The sequence below is a fragment of the Phaenicophaeus curvirostris genome, chromosome Z, assembly GCF_032191515.1.
Source record: "Phaenicophaeus curvirostris isolate KB17595 chromosome Z, BPBGC_Pcur_1.0, whole genome shotgun sequence".
Classification (NCBI taxonomy): domain Eukaryota; kingdom Metazoa; phylum Chordata; class Aves; order Cuculiformes; family Cuculidae; genus Phaenicophaeus; species Phaenicophaeus curvirostris.
Genome location: NC_091431.1, coordinates 64,615,180 through 64,633,616, shown reverse-complemented (window position 1 = coordinate 64,633,616; position 18,437 = coordinate 64,615,180). Strand labels below are relative to the sequence as shown.

Genomic DNA, 18,437 nt, shown 5'->3' with positions numbered 1-18,437 from the left:
AATACCTGGAGCACATGCTGCACTCCTGGAAAGAATCATTTAAGCTGGCCAATGCAAAAGCAAGGCTCCTAGAGCACTCTGCTGCAAGAATTACAACAGGAAACTTGGTACAAGCTGGAGATATCAGTGATGCAGATTAAAGTGCTAAGGTGACACATCCACAGGCTGAAGTACAGGGGTATTTTGTCTTGCAGAAGAATCGTATTAATGATCACAGGAATTACTGTGATTTTTTCTTTCAAGTAGCCTTTTTGTTATTACAGAAATATCTGGGCACAGCTTACATTATTTTAAAAAAGCTTCAGTAAACTCCAAGCAATTCAGAAATTCAGTTGTTGAAAAAATTAGATTCTTTTATATACAGGAAAAAGTGTTAAAATCTAGAACAAGAATGCTACCCACAAAGAATACGAAAGAACAAGAAAATTCCTTGGGGGAATTAAAAAAAAAATTCCAGCTCCAAATAACAAAACCTCAGAACATTAAACTTCCAGAGGGAATCTAGATTATTTGTTGGGAAAAACCCCAAAAAACCAAAACCCCGCAAAACCCCCTAAATAATTTCTTGAAAAAGTCTAAATTTAAAAACTGTAGTAACACTTCCCCATGCTCTGCTTGCAGTACCATGTGTAAAGAGACTCATTCAAAGCATTACTCACCCAGCTAGGAAAATCAGACCAAGTGGGAACCCGTTGACAGAGGTCACGAAGAATACGTATGATAATCACACAGGACTGCAGACCATTAGCTCTAGCCTTGAGACCAATACAAAATCAAATTAATTAATCCCAGCACCTACAGCAAACAGGATTTGTTGAACGACTAAAACACCACTGTTCAATGGAAGCTCAGATATGAGACTGAAACAAATAATTCTACAACTTTATTCCATGAGCTGCCATTTACAGCAGTATTTTATACAGGGTTAGTAATTTAAGGTGGTAGAAGTCAAAGTGCACAGGTTATACAAGAATAACATTTCTTGATCCCCTGTACACTTTGACCTATGTTCACCTGTAACAATAAATACAGTATCTTTCTATATTAGAAATAAAAAGGATAAAGTAAAGATCTAGGAAGTAGGTATAGAGACTGAAAGGTCAAGGGAATCTGTTTGGTTTCTTTATTGTGCCTTTGCCAGAATGCAAAGTCACTAAACCAAACAGTTGCTTCTCACCTTTCATTCCCTACACTTAATGCACTTAAAGAAATAGGAAAAAAAAGTCTTAAATCTAAACACAAAGCTTTAAACACGTATTCCATTATTTAAAGCAAAGTTACTCTGCAGCCTTATGGAATATATAACAAATATACAACATATGATCACCCCAAGCGAGTCAAGCTCTCAACATCGCCTTCTCAATGACCAGAAAAAAAAATCATGTCAAATGAGCAATAACTGCATAAAGCAGTTCCTCCATACTCAACCTACATTTAAATTTAGGGACCAGAAAATAATTAAGTATTATTAGCATGAACAACGCTGAGTGTTTTCACACTATTAAACATTCATATTGCAACTGAGCTAATCTCTCATAAGGCTACAAGAAGAAAGTAAAATGATGTTCCGAACCTGGAACCACTTAGCGTGGCGTAGAGCAGCCAGAGCGTCAAGGCATTTTTGCCTGTCCAAGACGTCCGGTGGGTCTTTCACCATACCCGAGGTTACATCTAAAATGGATTGAATTGGCAAAATGCAGTGAGGAATGGGTGTTTGACCAGGTGAGCAAGACACTTCCTTAAAGTAGCTTCAATGTCACACATGCCATTTAAAGTTTAAAACCCTTGAACAACAAATGTAAATGTTGAACAAAAGCCACTCAGTTCAGATTAGGGCTTCAACCCAGTATGAACATCAAGAGCATATTGTACTTTAGCTCTGAGGTCATTTTCAAATGCATTGCGGATTATGCAATGCGTAGTACTTCTTCATTTAAGCTAACACTGGAAAAACACATATCCCCTGAAATTAAATACTGAAGGAAGGATGGTTGGACACAGTGCACCAGCACAGAGAACACAAGACAGAAGGAACACAAAAATCCACTTTAACCAAGTAGAAAGATTAGAACTTATTTTCTTGTAAATTTCAATGGTCATTTGTTCTTTGGGCCCTATTCTTAAAAGAAAAACAAGTGTAACATCTTAAAAGCACAAGGTGTTTAGTAATGATGTTATTTTAATCATCTTAAAGATGATGATTAAAGATCTTAAACTTGAAATTATTTTGCTTTAAAAGCCTGACTAAAGGAATGTGAAATGTTCTTTAATATTACAGAGTTCCACTACTTTCTAGTACCCTCTTTCTTAATCATATAAATAAAATTCCTCAGCCCATAGTACATGTGCTCCAGTATAATTCACCATGCAAGGAAGGATCTTAAAAGGAACTACTTAAGGTTCAGCAGGAGAAAGAAATACAAGGTGTAGTTTGAAAAACAAAGCAGAATATCTGAAAGATAAAGAAAATATAACAGATCTTCTGTATTTAAATGTTCAGGAAAGGATTTAATTACCAGGCTGACTGTTGTGCTGTCAAAAATGAGGAGATCATAGGCCCCTTGGAAGTGGTTTTATCAATTAAACTAGAACCACTGAACAATGTGAAATGATATTCTAGGGTTACTTAAAGATTTTACAGATAAAATGAAGTGATCAGCTTTAAAAGTTCCTTGTACTACTAATTATGGAAGTAGCTATTGTGACTACTAAAAAAGTATGTTGGTAGCGTAACTGGTGATACACCAGATAAGATGAAACAAAAAGCCCTCACTCAGTGGCACTGAGCTGCCACAGGAGCTGGCTGCACAGAACAACAGAGTTCACTCTAGCGAGATATAAATTTAGGTAAGTCAGAGAACAAAACAAAATGAAAAATAATAGTATATTGAGACTCATGAAACATGCCTGCAGAAAGTCAGCTCTGAAATTACCTATTTTACACAAATGTAAAAAAACCCAGTAGAATACTTTACTACTCAGAGAGCTAAAGAGGCATGAGTGAACATGGTGGTGCAACTCTGCAATACAATTATGTTTAATCTGAAGTACTACATTCAGATTTGAACATTTTTTTTGATAGTCCCATTGCTCTGCATAGGGCTACAGGGGGGGACACTTCAAAATACAAATGAAGCTGAGGAGAACATAGGTATCTTCTCACAGATATTCAAATTTACCGACTATGTGTTAAAGTGGAAAGATGAAAATCTGCACTAACAACGCATTTACAGAGCAAATGAAGACATTTAAAGCAGAATTTCCTTTAAAACAAAACAAAGCCAAACCAAAAACCCCTCAAATCTATACAAGAGAGGTGCCAGGTAAGATAACTGATGAAACGAGTACAACCTCGATATAAGAGACAAGGAGTACATTTAGAGAAAACTCACGCTTGGAAAAAAGTGGCAAAGTAAGGTTGAGAAATTAAAGGTGAAAATAGGGGTTATGGGCCTAGTAACCTAATCAGTCATCTATTTGCATTCTTCTAAAATTAATGTGCAAATAGTTGACACTGTGCAAACTTTTGGCACAGCAATCAATTAATAATTTGAAACTCCAATTACTTCTAGCTCTGAAAAAATTTCAATTCGGAAAATAATTTTACTGAAAAAGAATTACAGTTTAAATACACAGAAGAGAATCTTATTCAGGGCTGGAAATGTCGTTCTAAAATATACTACTAGTAGACATCACATGAATTTTCTTCAAACTTAAAAGACTCTGAAAGTCTGAAGATGCCAAGGTACCTATTGAACTGAGAACATACTGACTGAAAAAATGGATCACGGAAACTCTTGTAATATTTGATCTGTGGATTTTTGCATCTGTTTCACATTTCAGGATTAACCCCTTAAAGACTATTTAACTGAATTCAGATGCCTAATCTACCACCCCCTTAAGCTAAGATAAAAGAATGAATTCATTTACAAAAAACACAAGCACAAATGCTTACTCTGTGTAACTTACTATTTCTTACTATCCTAAATATAAGGGGTTAATCTTCAGTTAGACATGCTGTGTCCACACTACCTCTTTGTTATCAATGAATATCAATTTTGGTAAGTTTTATTATGGGAAATATATTTTACCCAGTCAACTATTTCAAGACTAGTGTGAACACCGCTTAATTCTAGGAAAGAGACAAAGACGAAAAGGAAATAAAAAACAAAACACAAAGTAACAGCAGATGCTAGGACTATGCATCCAAACCCCCTCCTTTGTAAAGCATGGCAGGTGTGACAGTGAGCTTTAGAAAACCTTGGTCAAAAATCCTTCCGATGATTTGGCAGCAACCCCTGACAGGAATCAAGTCCCTCTGCTAGAAGGCTTTGGACCGGGGCTGTTGGCTAAGGATAAAAAAAGACACACGCGCACACATATATACGTTGGTAGGCATGTACATTTTGTTTGCTGAAGGAAAGATTCCACAGCAGGGGTTAGAGCACTTTGAGTGTATGAGATTCAGCAAGAATCTCATACAGTGAATCTCATTCACTGTAAGAAACAGTGGCTATGCGGTTAACAATTTTATTTCATTGAGTATTTTTTAGACTTTCATCATGTAATGTGATTATGACATATCAAACATGATTCTACTCCACGTGCAAGTCTCAGTCTCATCTTTACTCAAACTGGTTCTTCCGGTAAAGCCTTCCTTATCACCTGAACCAGCTCCCCAAGCGGGCTAAAAAAAATGAAAACTTTAAATCATGTTAAGACACAGAGCATGAGAAGCTGCAGTAAGAAAAAACACAAACACATACGGTTACTCTGCAGCAAATAAGCAGCAGTCTTCGTAATAAGGCCACCTTTGCTGTGACAATTCACAATTCGGTCTTCTGTTTGCTCTAGTTTCAAAAGTGAACTTATCTCCACATCCATTTTATACTGCTCAGTGTCTTGAAGAGAAATCTGATTTGACTTTGGCTTGCCTAGAGGCAGTACTGCATTCAGCAGTGAAGAAACTCACAATGATCATTTTAATTCAAGTGTGGGTCAGACAAAAATACAGATTTGTTTCCTTTAGGTGACATAAATGAGGGATTAATGGCATAACTTGAAATTTATTTTTAGTCCACATAATAGAATTTTAGGCCAGAAACCACTTAACTGAAATTGAGTACTGTGGCAGGAATCGATATCGCACTTTTGCAAAGTACATGAAAAAATCAACATGGTGTTTAAGGTTAACTTGTTTTAACAGTTAACCTAATTTAATAATAAAATTTTTAAGTTAAAACAATTCTTTATAAACTTAGATAACATGTAAAGTCTGATTCAGCACAGACAAACCAAGAGTCATGTCACGCTTAGATTGTCAAAACCCAACTAAATTGGTTAGGTGTGACAGTACACATACAAAGCCCTTACAGCTAGCAATAATACACACAGTTAAAAAAATCATGTAGAAAGCACTCTTAGAAGACTCTTCAGAAGTCATCCAAACCAGAGAATGCATCTTGACATTTGTCTTTCTGGTTATGGAGGACGACTTTGTTAACCCAGCTTGCTTAAAACGTACTAGTCAGAGCTACGGGACATTTGCTAATGCAGTATAAAAACCTCAAGTATTTTAGAGGACATGTAATAATGAGATGAAATAAAAAAACCTCTGTTGTTATATAAATACGTATATACACAAGCACATGTATACATATACACACACCATTTCTTTAAACCTGCATGAGAAGTGTTAAAGATACCCTTAGCTTTCCTAATTGTAGGTTCACTGTCAACCAGAACCCTGTTTGCCATGACCTCTTTCAACAACGAAAATACAGGATTAAAAGGAAACAAAAGTTAATTTTATCTGACCCATAAACAAACAGAACCAATGTACTGCAGACATTAATCATGCTTGTTGGCTTAAAAGCTTTTGGAGCTTTGAAAGTGTTACAGAACAGACCCTAAAGCAACACTGCTGGCACCAGAGAAACTGTGGACTTCCGAAATGTAAACTGATTTACAAGCTCCACCTTCTGCTTCAGTTCAGCAACAAAGCCATTTCTTACTGCACTAGTCTGGGTTTGCCAGTTGGATGGAATACTGATTGTAATACCAGGAGCCTAAACATACTCAAAAAACACTCCAGACCAAAAAGCAACCTCAGAGAGCTGGAAAAAATCACATAGTCTTAATGCTAGAAGCACTGTTACCATCGAAAGTATTACAGAAGTGCGTTTTAAGTGGTATTGCTATTTGGAATGTGTAAGTGATGGTAATACCAATCCAGTTTAAACCCAAGAACCTGTGACTTGATTTTCTAATACCATACAATCTTTCTGTTAGGGCAAGACTGCTCTAGAAAGCCGGTTTACAGCCACTTGTTATGAAATACTTAGTTTTCCATATAATTTTAAAAGTGGGGTGAAGAAAACCAGTCGAGTTTGTACCTTTTCCAGGAAGCTGAGGTTGGACATAAAATCAGAAATTTTAAAAATTAAACAAACACATCATATAAGCACTTATTTTAACCAACTGGTCTCTACCAAGACTAGCTGTTGAAAAACAAAGTTTCAATCAAATACATGTGCCAGCATGTTGCCTTCCAGGACCTTAATGCCATCTTAAGCAGAAGAGATAAACAAAATAACAGGTAAGAAAGAAGTAACATCTTTAACAACTTCCCAACCTCCATCCCTCATGTTCTCCTCCCGAATGACCGGAGATGTCAGTGTGATAGTAACTTGCATTTTGGGTTCCACACACGAATTTAAAATAATTGCTGCTTCTGGGACTGCACACTTGATATCGTATTTCTCAGGACTTATTACCTAAATATTGAGAAACAGAAATTTCTATTAGCATGTGACCAATAGAAGTGGAGGGGAGAAAATGGATTTCAACAGTCTTTTGAAAAGAAAGACAGATATGCAATACAATTACTTGAAGCATACCTCTGTATTCATAGGAAACGATTTACATTATATATATGGACTCGCATACTGTTTCCAAACCATTAATGCAAATACTCAGCAGTTACCAACCATGCACAAGATAAAAAACTACTCAGAAAGGAAATTTATACAGAAGTAAGTTACATAACAAGAATCTTGACAGGGTTTGAGATAAAGCAAAGCCTCAGTGCCATTTAAAATGCCAGCTGGATATGTTTCTCACTAGAACACAGAAGCCTTTAAAATGCACAAAGATGCACTGGTTATTCTTCAAGCTCACAGTTACGGGATGGGTGCTGCTAGGTACATTCTACACTTGGCTGCCACAACATAGTAAGAACAAAGGGCAACATAAACAGCAGGGGAAAAATGTAAGGGTAACTAATAGAGTGCTTATTCTGAACTGCTTCTTGCAACTAGACGCAATAGTTCTAAATACCCCCAAAAGGAAGCTATAAGCACCCCTGCCACCTTCTTCCACCAATTAGAGGTACAAATGGTTTCTCCACAAAGCCAGAGCAAGGCATGCAGTTTTCTTAATTTTCTTCTTTTCTGTTACTTCAAACAGGAGCGAACTCAAGATTATTTTCCAATTAACCTAATCCTGCTAAGCTTCTACCATGCCACTGATTCTGCTGAACATTTTACCAGACAGTCTTGAAATACTAATGCTCTGACAAGCACTCTGTAATGCCTGTAGACAGGCTTTGTTCAATAGACGGCAGACTTCCACAGTTTCATTTACTGTGGAAATAGAGCAAATAGATGTATTTTATGAATGGCCTAAAAATGCATATTATTTTATGTTTTTTTTTTGTTTTAAAAAAACTCCAATTACACAATACCTAGTTAACTAAATGTGGAACTATAAAGCATTGACACGTACAAATTGGACACCAGACCTAAGCACAAACAACCTGGTGTCAATGGAGAACTTGGACCTTCAGGCAGCAAGCTTCATGTAACATTGCGCTAATTACCTCTACTGCTGTTGGTAACTGGGGAATGGTCTTTCTTCTGTTCTACTTCCCAATTAAACGAAATCTATTAAATTATGATTGATAAACACCTAGACACTTGTATGGATACAGTGTGCAGAGAGCAAAACATTCAGCATAGTCCCTGAATTCAGATGGAAACACTCAGAAAACTGAAAGAAACTGATCTTAAGCTATGAGACATGGCCCAGCGAGCACTGCTGGCATTTGACTTGAAGACAGATTTTTACAGTATCATTTAAAAAAGTCAGAATCAAAAGTCTAAATTCTACTTACTGCAAGTTGTTTGGGGAGACTTTCAGCAATACGACTGAGTAATGACTTTGAGGGCTTCTCAGCACATAACAAAACAAGGTGGACATTTCGGTCTCCACGGAGTAGCAAACCTTTAGCCAAAACGCCCACCCGTAAAACTCCTTTCAAAGCTCTGTGAATTATAGTTAAAAGTTGCATTTAAAATAATATAAAAACCTTAAAATTAAATTAATCCTGAAGATAGGAAAGTGAAATATAATAGGTATATTACACATACTTTTGAGCCCATAGTGAAATATACTGAGTCAAAACCCAAAGAGAAGAGAATATTCTGCACTGATAACAGCCTAAGGAATAACTTCAGAAAAAAATTGACGAAATTCTTGAAAAGGCATTAAGAAATACCTGTCTTTACTGCCATCTTTTTTGTCATCTCCCTCTTTGTTCTTGCTTTTTTCAAGATCAGTCATGCTGTCAGAAACAAGTTTCAAAGCACGCTCAGTAATAGAAACAATTTTTTGGACTGCCTGAAGTTCCTCTTCTGTTGGATATATAGCGGCATGTTTGGTCATCACATAGCGGTCGTCAGAAGAGTCAGGGCGGCGTAAAGGCTAAACAGATGAAAAAATACTTCTGAAATCTGGTTACACTTTCAAGTCCACTTTGACAAGTGGCCAAAACCAAACATGTGGCTAAAACCCAGATTATTCAAATCTCAAACCACTGAAATGCAAAAAAATATGAATTGAAGTGACCTTAACAATTTACACTAGTCACAATCTATAATTTCTGAAAAAAATAATTAAATGTATCAAAATAAAACAAATTATGAGATCCCAAGGTCAAAAGTATCTTTCCAACGTAAGTATCTATTGTCTTTTTATCTACTGGAAAACACTTGTATACTGCTGCAAAATAGAATTTGCAGAATCACAGGAGAATTCTAAAAGGAAGGACCGCAGGAGGCCCCCTAGCTCCATCTCCTGTGCAAACTGGGATCAGCTCTAAGAACACATCATGTTGCTCTTGGATTTTTCCAGCAGATTCTTGGAAACTGCCAAAGATAGAGGCTGTACAACATCTCTGTGTAATAAATTATTTTCTGTATTCAATCTGATTCTCTTTTGTCTCAGCTTAAGCTGGTTGTATCTTGCCTTTTCTTGACTGTAAGGAGACTGGCTCCATTATCTTTAAAATGCACTAGTATTAGAAGGCTATTAGAGGTACTATAAGGCTACTAGAAGTCCCACTGAAGCTCTCTCTTCCTCAGGCTGAACAAGCCCCGACCCCTCAGTCTCTCCTCACAGGACATGTATTCCAGATCCCTGAACATACTGGCAGCTCCACAATGAACATGCTATGGTATACAATATCTTGTACTGTAAAGTCCAAAATTGAATGCAGTATTACAGTTTGCCTCTAATGAAAGTGTTGATCACTCCCCTTCATCATTATGCTCCTGTTAATATAACGCAGGATGCTGTTGGCCTTCAGTGCTGTCAGAGCACACTGCTCACTCATGTTCAGCTTGCATTCTGCCAAGGTCCCCAGATCCTTTTCAGCAGGGCTACTACCCAACCTGTTGCCCTCCAGCCTGTATCTGTGCGAAAGGTTACTCCTTCCCAAGTGCGGCACTAGGCATTTGTCCTTGCAGAACTCCCTAAAGTTCCTGCTGTTCCATTCCCCCAGTCTGCCTAGATTCCTTTGGATAGCAGCACTACCCTCAAAGGTATCAACTATTATCCCCATCCCAAACTGATTCAGTTTCACGCCAGCCATAGACCCTATGAGTGTGCACTCACTCCATCATCTTTTTCATTATTGATAAGGTGCTAATAAGACAAACCCCAGGACAAAATAAGACAAAACCCCAGGATCATGGCAGGGAGGTTGAAACTCGTGGCAGGGGCATTGGAACTAGATGATCTTGAAGGTCTCTTCCAACACTAACTAATCTATGATTCTATGATAAACTCATGTGGCACTTGAATCTCCAAGCGGAGTATGACCCACCACTCATAATTGTCCTCTGGGACAAGTGATCCAACCACCTTCATCCATACATTTATCCAAAATTAGATAATTAAGTTTATAAAGTTTATAAAGCAATTAAGCAAAATAAAAAGTAGTATACAAAACCAGAGTATCTTGTATTTCAGAACAAACAGTATTTGTCTTTAAGGTATTCTTTGTCACTTCAGTGGACAGGTCCACGTATACAGTTTCATTATCACACAATTTCTTTTTCAGTTTTTCAAATCCTTTATTAAGAAAAACAGAAGACAACATAAGGAGCCTCAAATAATTTATAGTTCTTAACTGTGCCTCATGGTAAATATGATCTCTTTTTTTTTTTTTCTCAAGTTAAGAGACTCACAGCTGGTCCTTGGGGCTGAGGAGGCATTCCTGGTCTAACTCCCAGCAAGCCTAGAGGTCCTGGAGGACCATGAGGATATCCTCCATCTGGCATCCTGCGACGGTCATCCCAGTGATGCTGCTCTTCCTCCATTCTCCTCCAGTACATGTCTTCTTCATAGCGCCTGAAGTGCACCAATCAGAGTTCTCTTTATATAGCAGTCAGAGCTTGCAATCATTTAAAATAAATTCTAGTATATCCTCACTAACTCATTTCCAGCAAGCACAAGCAAATATCAGTGAAATCCAGAGGGTAACTAAAGTGAATGGTTATTCTCAAAGCGGGTCTGAATTTGTAGCAAAAAAAGTCTGCATTTTTCACTGGTATTGAACACTAACAAACAAAAACCCCAGAGGGATAACGACAACTGAATTTTAAACGAGACAGTACGGAGTTCCTCAAACAAGTGTTCAAAATAAGTAACTACAGAAACAGTGTTAGTTTTAGACAATTTGACTGCAGCTTTGTTTCATTCATTGATAAAACAGAATGCATTACCTCATTTCCATCCTCCAGCGTTCTTCCTCTTCTCGTCTTCTCCAGTATTCTTCTTTCTGCATCTGTTTCCTCATCTTCTCTTCTTGAATTTTTCTTGCTCGAATACTGGGTTTTACTTCTACTTGTAAGTCTGGATTTACTTTTTTCTAGTTGAGAGAAATAATGAATGAAATGTTTTTTCTCTTCTCATCTCAAGGTTACAGAGTTCTTCTGACATACTTAACACACATTACGGCTCTATGATAAAATCAAGGGCAGTAAATTGCAGTTTTAGTGCTGCATTGAAGGACTAGCTGAAGAAACATCTGTGACCAGTTATTTAAAGGAAAGAAATAGCAATATCTTACTAGCATGAATCTCTTCTTCACTTATATCAGAATAAAGCAATTTAAGATTAAAATGTTACGTACGATACAAAATAATTAGTTGCTTGTTCTTTAGCAGGATAACTACTCTATAGCCTGAAAAAACATTTCATCTTAACTACAGTGTGCTTCCTGATGCTCTGTTCCTGAAGGGTCCCTCATACAGAGATGGAATCATGAGCTACTGAATAAAACTTTCCAGCAATTTTTTTCTCCTTTCATCCCTTTCACGATTATGTGGGGCCACTATTCTCCTGTGACCATAGCGGAGTCTCCTAATATAATCTTATAACAACCAAAATATCAGTATGATATAAAAGTCAGTGTAGGAGTGTGTCTATTCATCACTAGAAAATCTGCAATGCTTGTTTCTCAGATGTCTCTACAAAAGGTTTATCTGGTCTATCCTGCCAAAAATGTTAGCCACTACTATTTTACACTGTTTAAAATTCATAGTAAAAAACACAAAACCCCTACTGTTACTTGCCTATGTTGTACCACATTTTAATGTCGCTAAGATTTTCTGAAGACAATGTTTGGAGTGTTTAAGAAAAAAACAACCCGAACACAGCTTCACAGTCCACATTACTGTTCTTACATTTAAAGAACAGACAAAATTAAGAACTCTGAGTAAAAAGCATATGAAAAAAGGTAGAGAAATAACTTTTTGCAGAGTATAGTCTTGAAAAAAAGTAATCAGTCAGTTGACAGCTGGTGGATTTTCAGATAGACACAATAGCATTTCTACTAACCTTATACTGAAGCCTGTGCCGCCTCCCTTTTAAGTGCATCTCCTTGGCATTAGGATCATTAAAGCTGCATTCACAGAGTTTACAGTGAAAGCGGATCACTTTACCTTCATCATTCCTTACCTGGAAAATAAAGTTATAACACATTTGGGTTTGGTTTTTTTTTTTTAACCAAGCCTGATGTAAAAATTAATCTAATTCAGTGACACTGGATAATGTCTACCTGTCTAAAAACATGCTAAAAAGCCCACAAAATAACTGAAAGAACGCAATGTAGAACTTTCAGTTCTAACAGAGAGACCATTGTTCTTCATAATGAAGAAGAAAGTTCTTCCATTTGAAAGAATATAGAGCTTTAAGAGTTCAGACTCAAGTCTGAACATACTGAGTTGAATAATTAAAAACCTACAAATCATGAAAATTTACATCAGCTTCATCCACATCTCTCATGTCACCCACATGCAGAATGCCCCACTAAGCATGAAAGAAACATGCATGATGTTTCTTAAGCAAATATAAACATTTGCATAAGCCTTTGCAGGTTGAATGCGTTGTCAACCTCATCTTCAAGGAGGACACAGGGAACTACAGGTCAGGCAGCCTCACCTTGATCATCCCTAGGAAGATGATGGAGTAGCTAATCCTGGAAACCATTCCCAAGCACATTAAGGGCAAGAAAATCATCAAGAGTAGTCACCATGACATCACCAAGGGGAAATCATGTTTCAACAACCTGATGAACTACTGCAATTAAATGACCAGCCTGGTAGGTGGCAGGTCAACAGTTGATATTGTGTCTCTGGAATTCAACAGCCCTTTGACACAGTTTCACCATAATATCCTCAAACATGAGCTGCTGATGTCTGGATAAACATATAGCAAAGTGGACTGGAAGCTGCCTGAATGGCATGCCCAGAAGGTGGCGATCAGCAAACTAAAGCCTAGTTGAAGTGCAGTAACCATTAAGGTACCCCTTGGGCCAATTGTGTCCAGTCCTGTTTAACATCTTCATTAACTATGTGGATGACAGGGCAGAGTGCAACCTCTGCCAGTTTGCTGATAACACAAAACTGGGAGGGGTGGCTGGTACGCCAGAGGGTTGCATGTCATCCAGAGCGACCTCAACAGGCTGGAGAAATGGACTGACAGGAACCTCATGAAGTTCAACAAGGGCAAGTGCAGGGTCCTACCCCTGGGGAGGAACAGCCCTTTGCACTGATACTTGCTGGGGCCACGCAGCTGGGAAACAGCCTGGCAGACAAGGACCTGGGGACGCCCTGCGCACGCCAGGCTGACCATGAGTCAGCGTGTGCCCTGGCAGCAAAGAAGGCAAACGGTATCCTGGGCTGCATTAGGCAAAGTGTTGCCAGCAGACGGAGAGAGGAGATCTATCCCCTCTGCTCAGCACTGGTGAGGCCGTACCAGGAGTCCTCTGTTCAGTTCTGGGCTCCCCTGTACAAGAGAGTTACAGACACACTGGAGAGTCCAGCAAAGGGCTACAAAGCTGATGAAGGGACTGGAGCATCTCTCCTGAGGGCGCTGGGACTGTCTAGCTGAGAGAGAAGGCTGAGGGGTGTCTTCTCAATGTCTATAAATACCTGAAGGTAGGGTGCAAAGGCAGGCTCCTTCTAGTGGTGTCCAGTGACAGGACCAGAGGCAATGGGCACAAACAGAATACAGGGGGTTCCCTCTGAACATCAGGAAATACTTCTTTTACTGGGAGGGTGGCCAAGCACTGTCAGAGGTTGCCTGGGGAGGTTATAGCGTCTCTATTTTTGGAGGTATTGAAAAGCTGTCTGGTCACAGTCCTGGGTGACTGGCTCAGTGTGGCCCATCTTGAGCAGGACTGGACACCCGCCTGACCTCCTGAGGTGCCTTCCAACCATTTTTGATTCTGTGGTTTGGAGAGGGAAAATGCTTGTAGTTGGTACTTACTTTTTCAGGCACTTTCTCAAGGTCAGGTTTTTTATGTCTTGTATGCTCTTATTGTGAACAGGACTGTTCACTAGACTTGAATAAAATCAGTGGTTTGTTAATGAATAAAGTAGTACAGGCCAGGAGCTAGTTGTTCATTGCGTGCAACTGAATAAAGGGAGGTAGATACACAGCATATATTGCATCAGATATTTGTAGTTATGTGGTGATGTACAATAAGGAAAGATGCAAAGGGGATGGAGCCAGGCTCATGGGCACAAACTGAATATTGGGAAACACTTTTTTTTACTGAGAGGGTGACCATGTGCTGGCACATGCTGCCCAGGGAAGTTGTGGAGTCTCCATTTTTGGAGATATTCAAAAGCTGTTCGGACACAGTGCTGGGTGACTGGCTTAAGGTAGCCCCACCTGAGCAGGTGGGGTTGAACCAGATGACCTCCAGAGGTACCTTCCAACCTCAGCCCCCTTGTGATTATGTTTCATGTTGGACAAATATTCACTAAAGTAGTTTAAAAATAATACACATTTTCATACCTCCTCCACATAGTCATGGCCCACTGGCTGGACATCACTTTGCAAGGCAGCAAGAGTTGTGGGAGTCACTGGTTCAGCTGCTGTGTCTGGTTTTGCTTCCTGTGTTTGTACTGCAGCAGGAGGAGTTGTTTTAGCACTTTCAGTTGATTTCATGTCTTCCAGTTTACTTCCCGTTGTCTGAAGCTTATTGCCACCTACAAAACAAAAAGTTAAATCATTAACTTTCATAAAACGAGAATGCGATTACACACGATTTGCAAAATGAAGACTTTGTTTGCAAATATTCATGTTCTGGCCAAAGCAGCATTGTTCTTAAAAAATTAGTTAAAACTTAAATGTTTTTTAAATGCAATTAAACATTTTTTAAAATAAATTTAAGAACATTCAAGTTATTTAAACTCTTAGGGTTTTTTGATTTTAGCTAGAAAAACTTTTGCTCTATATAACTGCAATTTTCATTACTCATTTTCATGCTTTTTCAAAAGAGAGAGGATGGAATAGGAAAAACTCCGTGAGTATATTTTAATAATCTCTTTTTAGTCTTCAGAGAATTTTTTTTCATAAATGGATCAAAAAAGTATGTCAAAACCTTGTAGTATTTGTATTAATAAAGGTAGTACATGCTCAGTGTTGCCACTGCACAGGTCTTTCCTTCAAGAATACGATAGCTTATTGCTGAACAGCTGCTTCCTATCTCCAAATTCCTGTCACACTCATTTTAAAAGCTCCCACTGTTGGCTTTCCACTGTTACAAGGATGTTTCAATTGCCCTTTTATCAACTGCCAACATGCTGCCAGTTGCCCTAACAATGCAGGATGTAAACTTAAATTAGGACCTACTGGACTATCAACTGCAGCACTCCAGCAGTTGAAAACATAAGAAACCAAAGGTGGGAGGCTTTTTATGAAGGCAGAAGAAGCCTCCAGCCAAGGTGAGGTGGAGAAAACTAGGCAGAATACATCACAAATTTGGAAGCAAAACACTTTTAGATACATGCTTATTATCCTGTCTTGAACACAACAGATATAGTCATACATGAAGTCAACTAAATATATTTGTATTTGTCTCACTAAGTGTTAAAAGAAGTTATAGAATAGGTTAGGTTTCAAAATAAAGACTGACTTCTGTACTTGCCAACAAAGTTTATTTTCGGTGTAGATATTTTCTTTACAGCTATATTAGCAGCAGTTGAAGATGTTTTGTTGTTGGATGCAGTATTGAGTGGTGCGTTTGCTGTGGGAGTAAGAATTTTCACTGCAGAGGATGCAACGGAGGAGTTTACAGTACTGCTGCTAGTTGTTATATTTGCAGCAGAGGCAGTTGGTTTGGATGCAGATGTGGATGCTGAGGAAGTAGGCTGGGTAACCACATTTGGTTCAGTTGAGGGAATAGGTTTGCCAAGTTTTGTGTGCAACTTCACTACCTGTAAGAACAAAGAGAAATTCATAATATTATCTTCCTGGATTAACTATAAAAAAAGATGTAACACACACATCAATGTAACTAAAAAAAAAAAAAAACAAACCAGTATCACCAAAACATTTGATATTGCTTTTTATAAAACTTGACCTTTGCCAAAAAAAAAAAGGATGAATATGTAAAAGCTCTTGTCATCTGTAACAAGGAAATAGTTGACAGTCACCTGACACTGCTTAGTTCCATTACAAATTCAGACACTTAGTCCAAAAAGCTGTGTAGATGAGAACAGAAAAGAAATAAACTCACAAGCCAGTATAACTCAAAAGAATTATTTTGATCCAACCATTTCAGTGTGGTTGTTTTGCTGCCTGGCTGCTTTTTGCTCTCCCTATAAAAGTGCAGTACATTGAACTACTTTTGCCGCAAACAGTATTTGTAAACAATTATTTAATTCCAATTCAACAATACTGTCTCTTTGATTGATCACTACATTTTAAGAGTATTGATATGGAAAATTTCCAGGTTACCAAGCAAAACCAAGGAGATTCTTTAGGCCAAGAGTTGAGGATTTTTTTTTTAAAAGAACATCTGCAGAGGAAGATGCAAGAGCTGGGTTTCAGAGCTCTTTGGTATCTCACAGAAAGTAAAGAGGTACGTGCTTATTCTTAGAAGTAATAAGCTGAAGCCTTCCCATGACACGCGTGATAGAATAATATTTCCTTTTGGTGACAGCTGACTATCAACTGAAAAAGAAATGCATCTAGCCCATAAGGACAAAACACGTAAAATCAAGATAAGGACCAGGTTTTGACAACAGCAGTAAAAAAAATACAAATCTGCGAGACACGCCTTTAATGCAAACACATCCACATAATCATCACCCACACACACAACTGTGTACACCCCCGCTTGGGTTTTTGTCCATATTTTTTAAGTATGTTCCCCATCAGTATATACATAAAGTTATAGTACAGTGTGACACTAAAATATAAGTTCAAGCAATAACTCAAAATTACTTTTTTTTCCAGTAAAATGCACAAGATTCTTCAGTGTACCACATAAATAAATAGCCCTTTAAGATTTCATTTTTACACTGATGACAACCAAGACTAGCAGTGGATAGAGACTATATGCAGGGAAGATAAATTTACATCCAAATACATAATGATAATACCCCATCTACCTATGGAGTTATTTGGCACACCTTAAAAAGCATAGAATTATAGATTTGCTTGGTCAGAAACGAACTTCGACATTATCAAGTCCAGCAGTACCTGTCCACTACTAAACTATATCCCCGAGCATCTTGTTTATTCATCTTTTAAAAACCTCCAGGGACAGCGACTCAACCACCTCCCTGGGCAGCTTATTCCAGTGTCTAAGAACCCCTTTGGTGAAGAAATCTTTCCTGATGTCTAATCTCCCCTGGTGAAACTTCAGGCCATCTCCTCTTGTCCTATCACCTACCACTTGCCAGAAAAAAAACAGCATCCACCTCACTACAACCTCTTTTCAGGTAGCTGCAGACAGTGATAAGGTCTCCCCTCAGCCTCCTCTTCTCAAGGCTAAACAACCCCAGCTCCCTCAGCCACTCCTCATAAGACCTGTTCTCCAGCCCCTTCACTGCCTTCGCTGCCCTTCTCAAAGGTAATGACTGAAGTTATTAACAAAAGAAAGAACAGTAGGCAAGTCTATCTAAACTATAATTTTTGCTCTGGTGGGAAAATTGCTTTAAGTCTGCTATGAGATTTATTTATTTGTATAGGAACAATGGTAAGGATGCATCTTTGCACAGCATTCAGAGATGCAAAGAGCTCTAAAAGCTAAATATTAATACTGTATTTGCTACTGACATTAATCTTTTCATAGTAATGAGGAAATCTGTAATATCTAAATACACATTTGCATTTGTTATTGTATGGCCAAATTTAAAGCATATGTCACAGGGTTTCACAGTGCAACCCACAGTCTTTATTCCAGAATGCCCACCACGCTGCATCCAAACAGTAGGGAAAATATGCTTGCCCAAACTTCTCCAAACATACTTCATAATATTACAAAAGTCTACTACAGGACATTGTTCCTTGTTCACATACGCCATCTTTCTTTGCAAGGAATACCAAAGAGCGATGCATAATAGTCCTGTCCCTTGGCAGAGATGCAGCTTGCAGTGTTTTGAAGTGTACTGGAGCTTCACAGCACCAGAAAAATAAAAATAATGTCAGGAAGAGTCTTGAAAAGAGTTTGGCTGCACAAGCATGCTACCACATGACTTGGCTTCCCATTGTACTCTGCCACTTTTTCCAGCAATTCATATACTTTCATCAATGCATCCTTTTCTCACTGATCCCACGACAATATTCTCCCC

At 38.2% G+C, this 18,437-nt stretch overlaps 1 protein-coding gene across 3 annotated transcripts in view; it reads right to left on the bottom strand.

The window, feature by feature from the left end:
* Positions 1-18,437, bottom strand: part of ZFR (zinc finger RNA binding protein) — a 48,522-nt gene that overhangs the window by 5,966 nt on the left and 24,119 nt on the right. The window contains exons 8-17 of one of the 3 annotated variants that reach the window (XM_069880083.1): positions 15,773-16,073; positions 14,650-14,843; positions 12,184-12,303; positions 11,067-11,212; positions 10,530-10,692; positions 8,558-8,763; positions 8,174-8,324; positions 6,635-6,776; positions 1,574-1,671; positions 660-755 (exon numbers count right to left, since the gene is read on the bottom strand). In XM_069880083.1, coding sequence (XP_069736184.1) covers positions 660-755; positions 1,574-1,671; positions 6,635-6,776; positions 8,174-8,324; positions 8,558-8,763; positions 10,530-10,692; positions 11,067-11,212; positions 12,184-12,303; positions 14,650-14,843; positions 15,773-16,073 — 1,617 coding nt within the window. The remainder of the gene's footprint in view (positions 1-659; positions 756-1,573; positions 1,672-6,634; positions 6,777-8,173; positions 8,325-8,557; positions 8,764-10,529; positions 10,693-11,066; positions 11,213-12,183; positions 12,304-14,649; positions 14,844-15,772; positions 16,074-18,437) is intronic. The other 2 variants (XM_069880084.1, XR_011339376.1) reach the window with 2 other exon arrangements.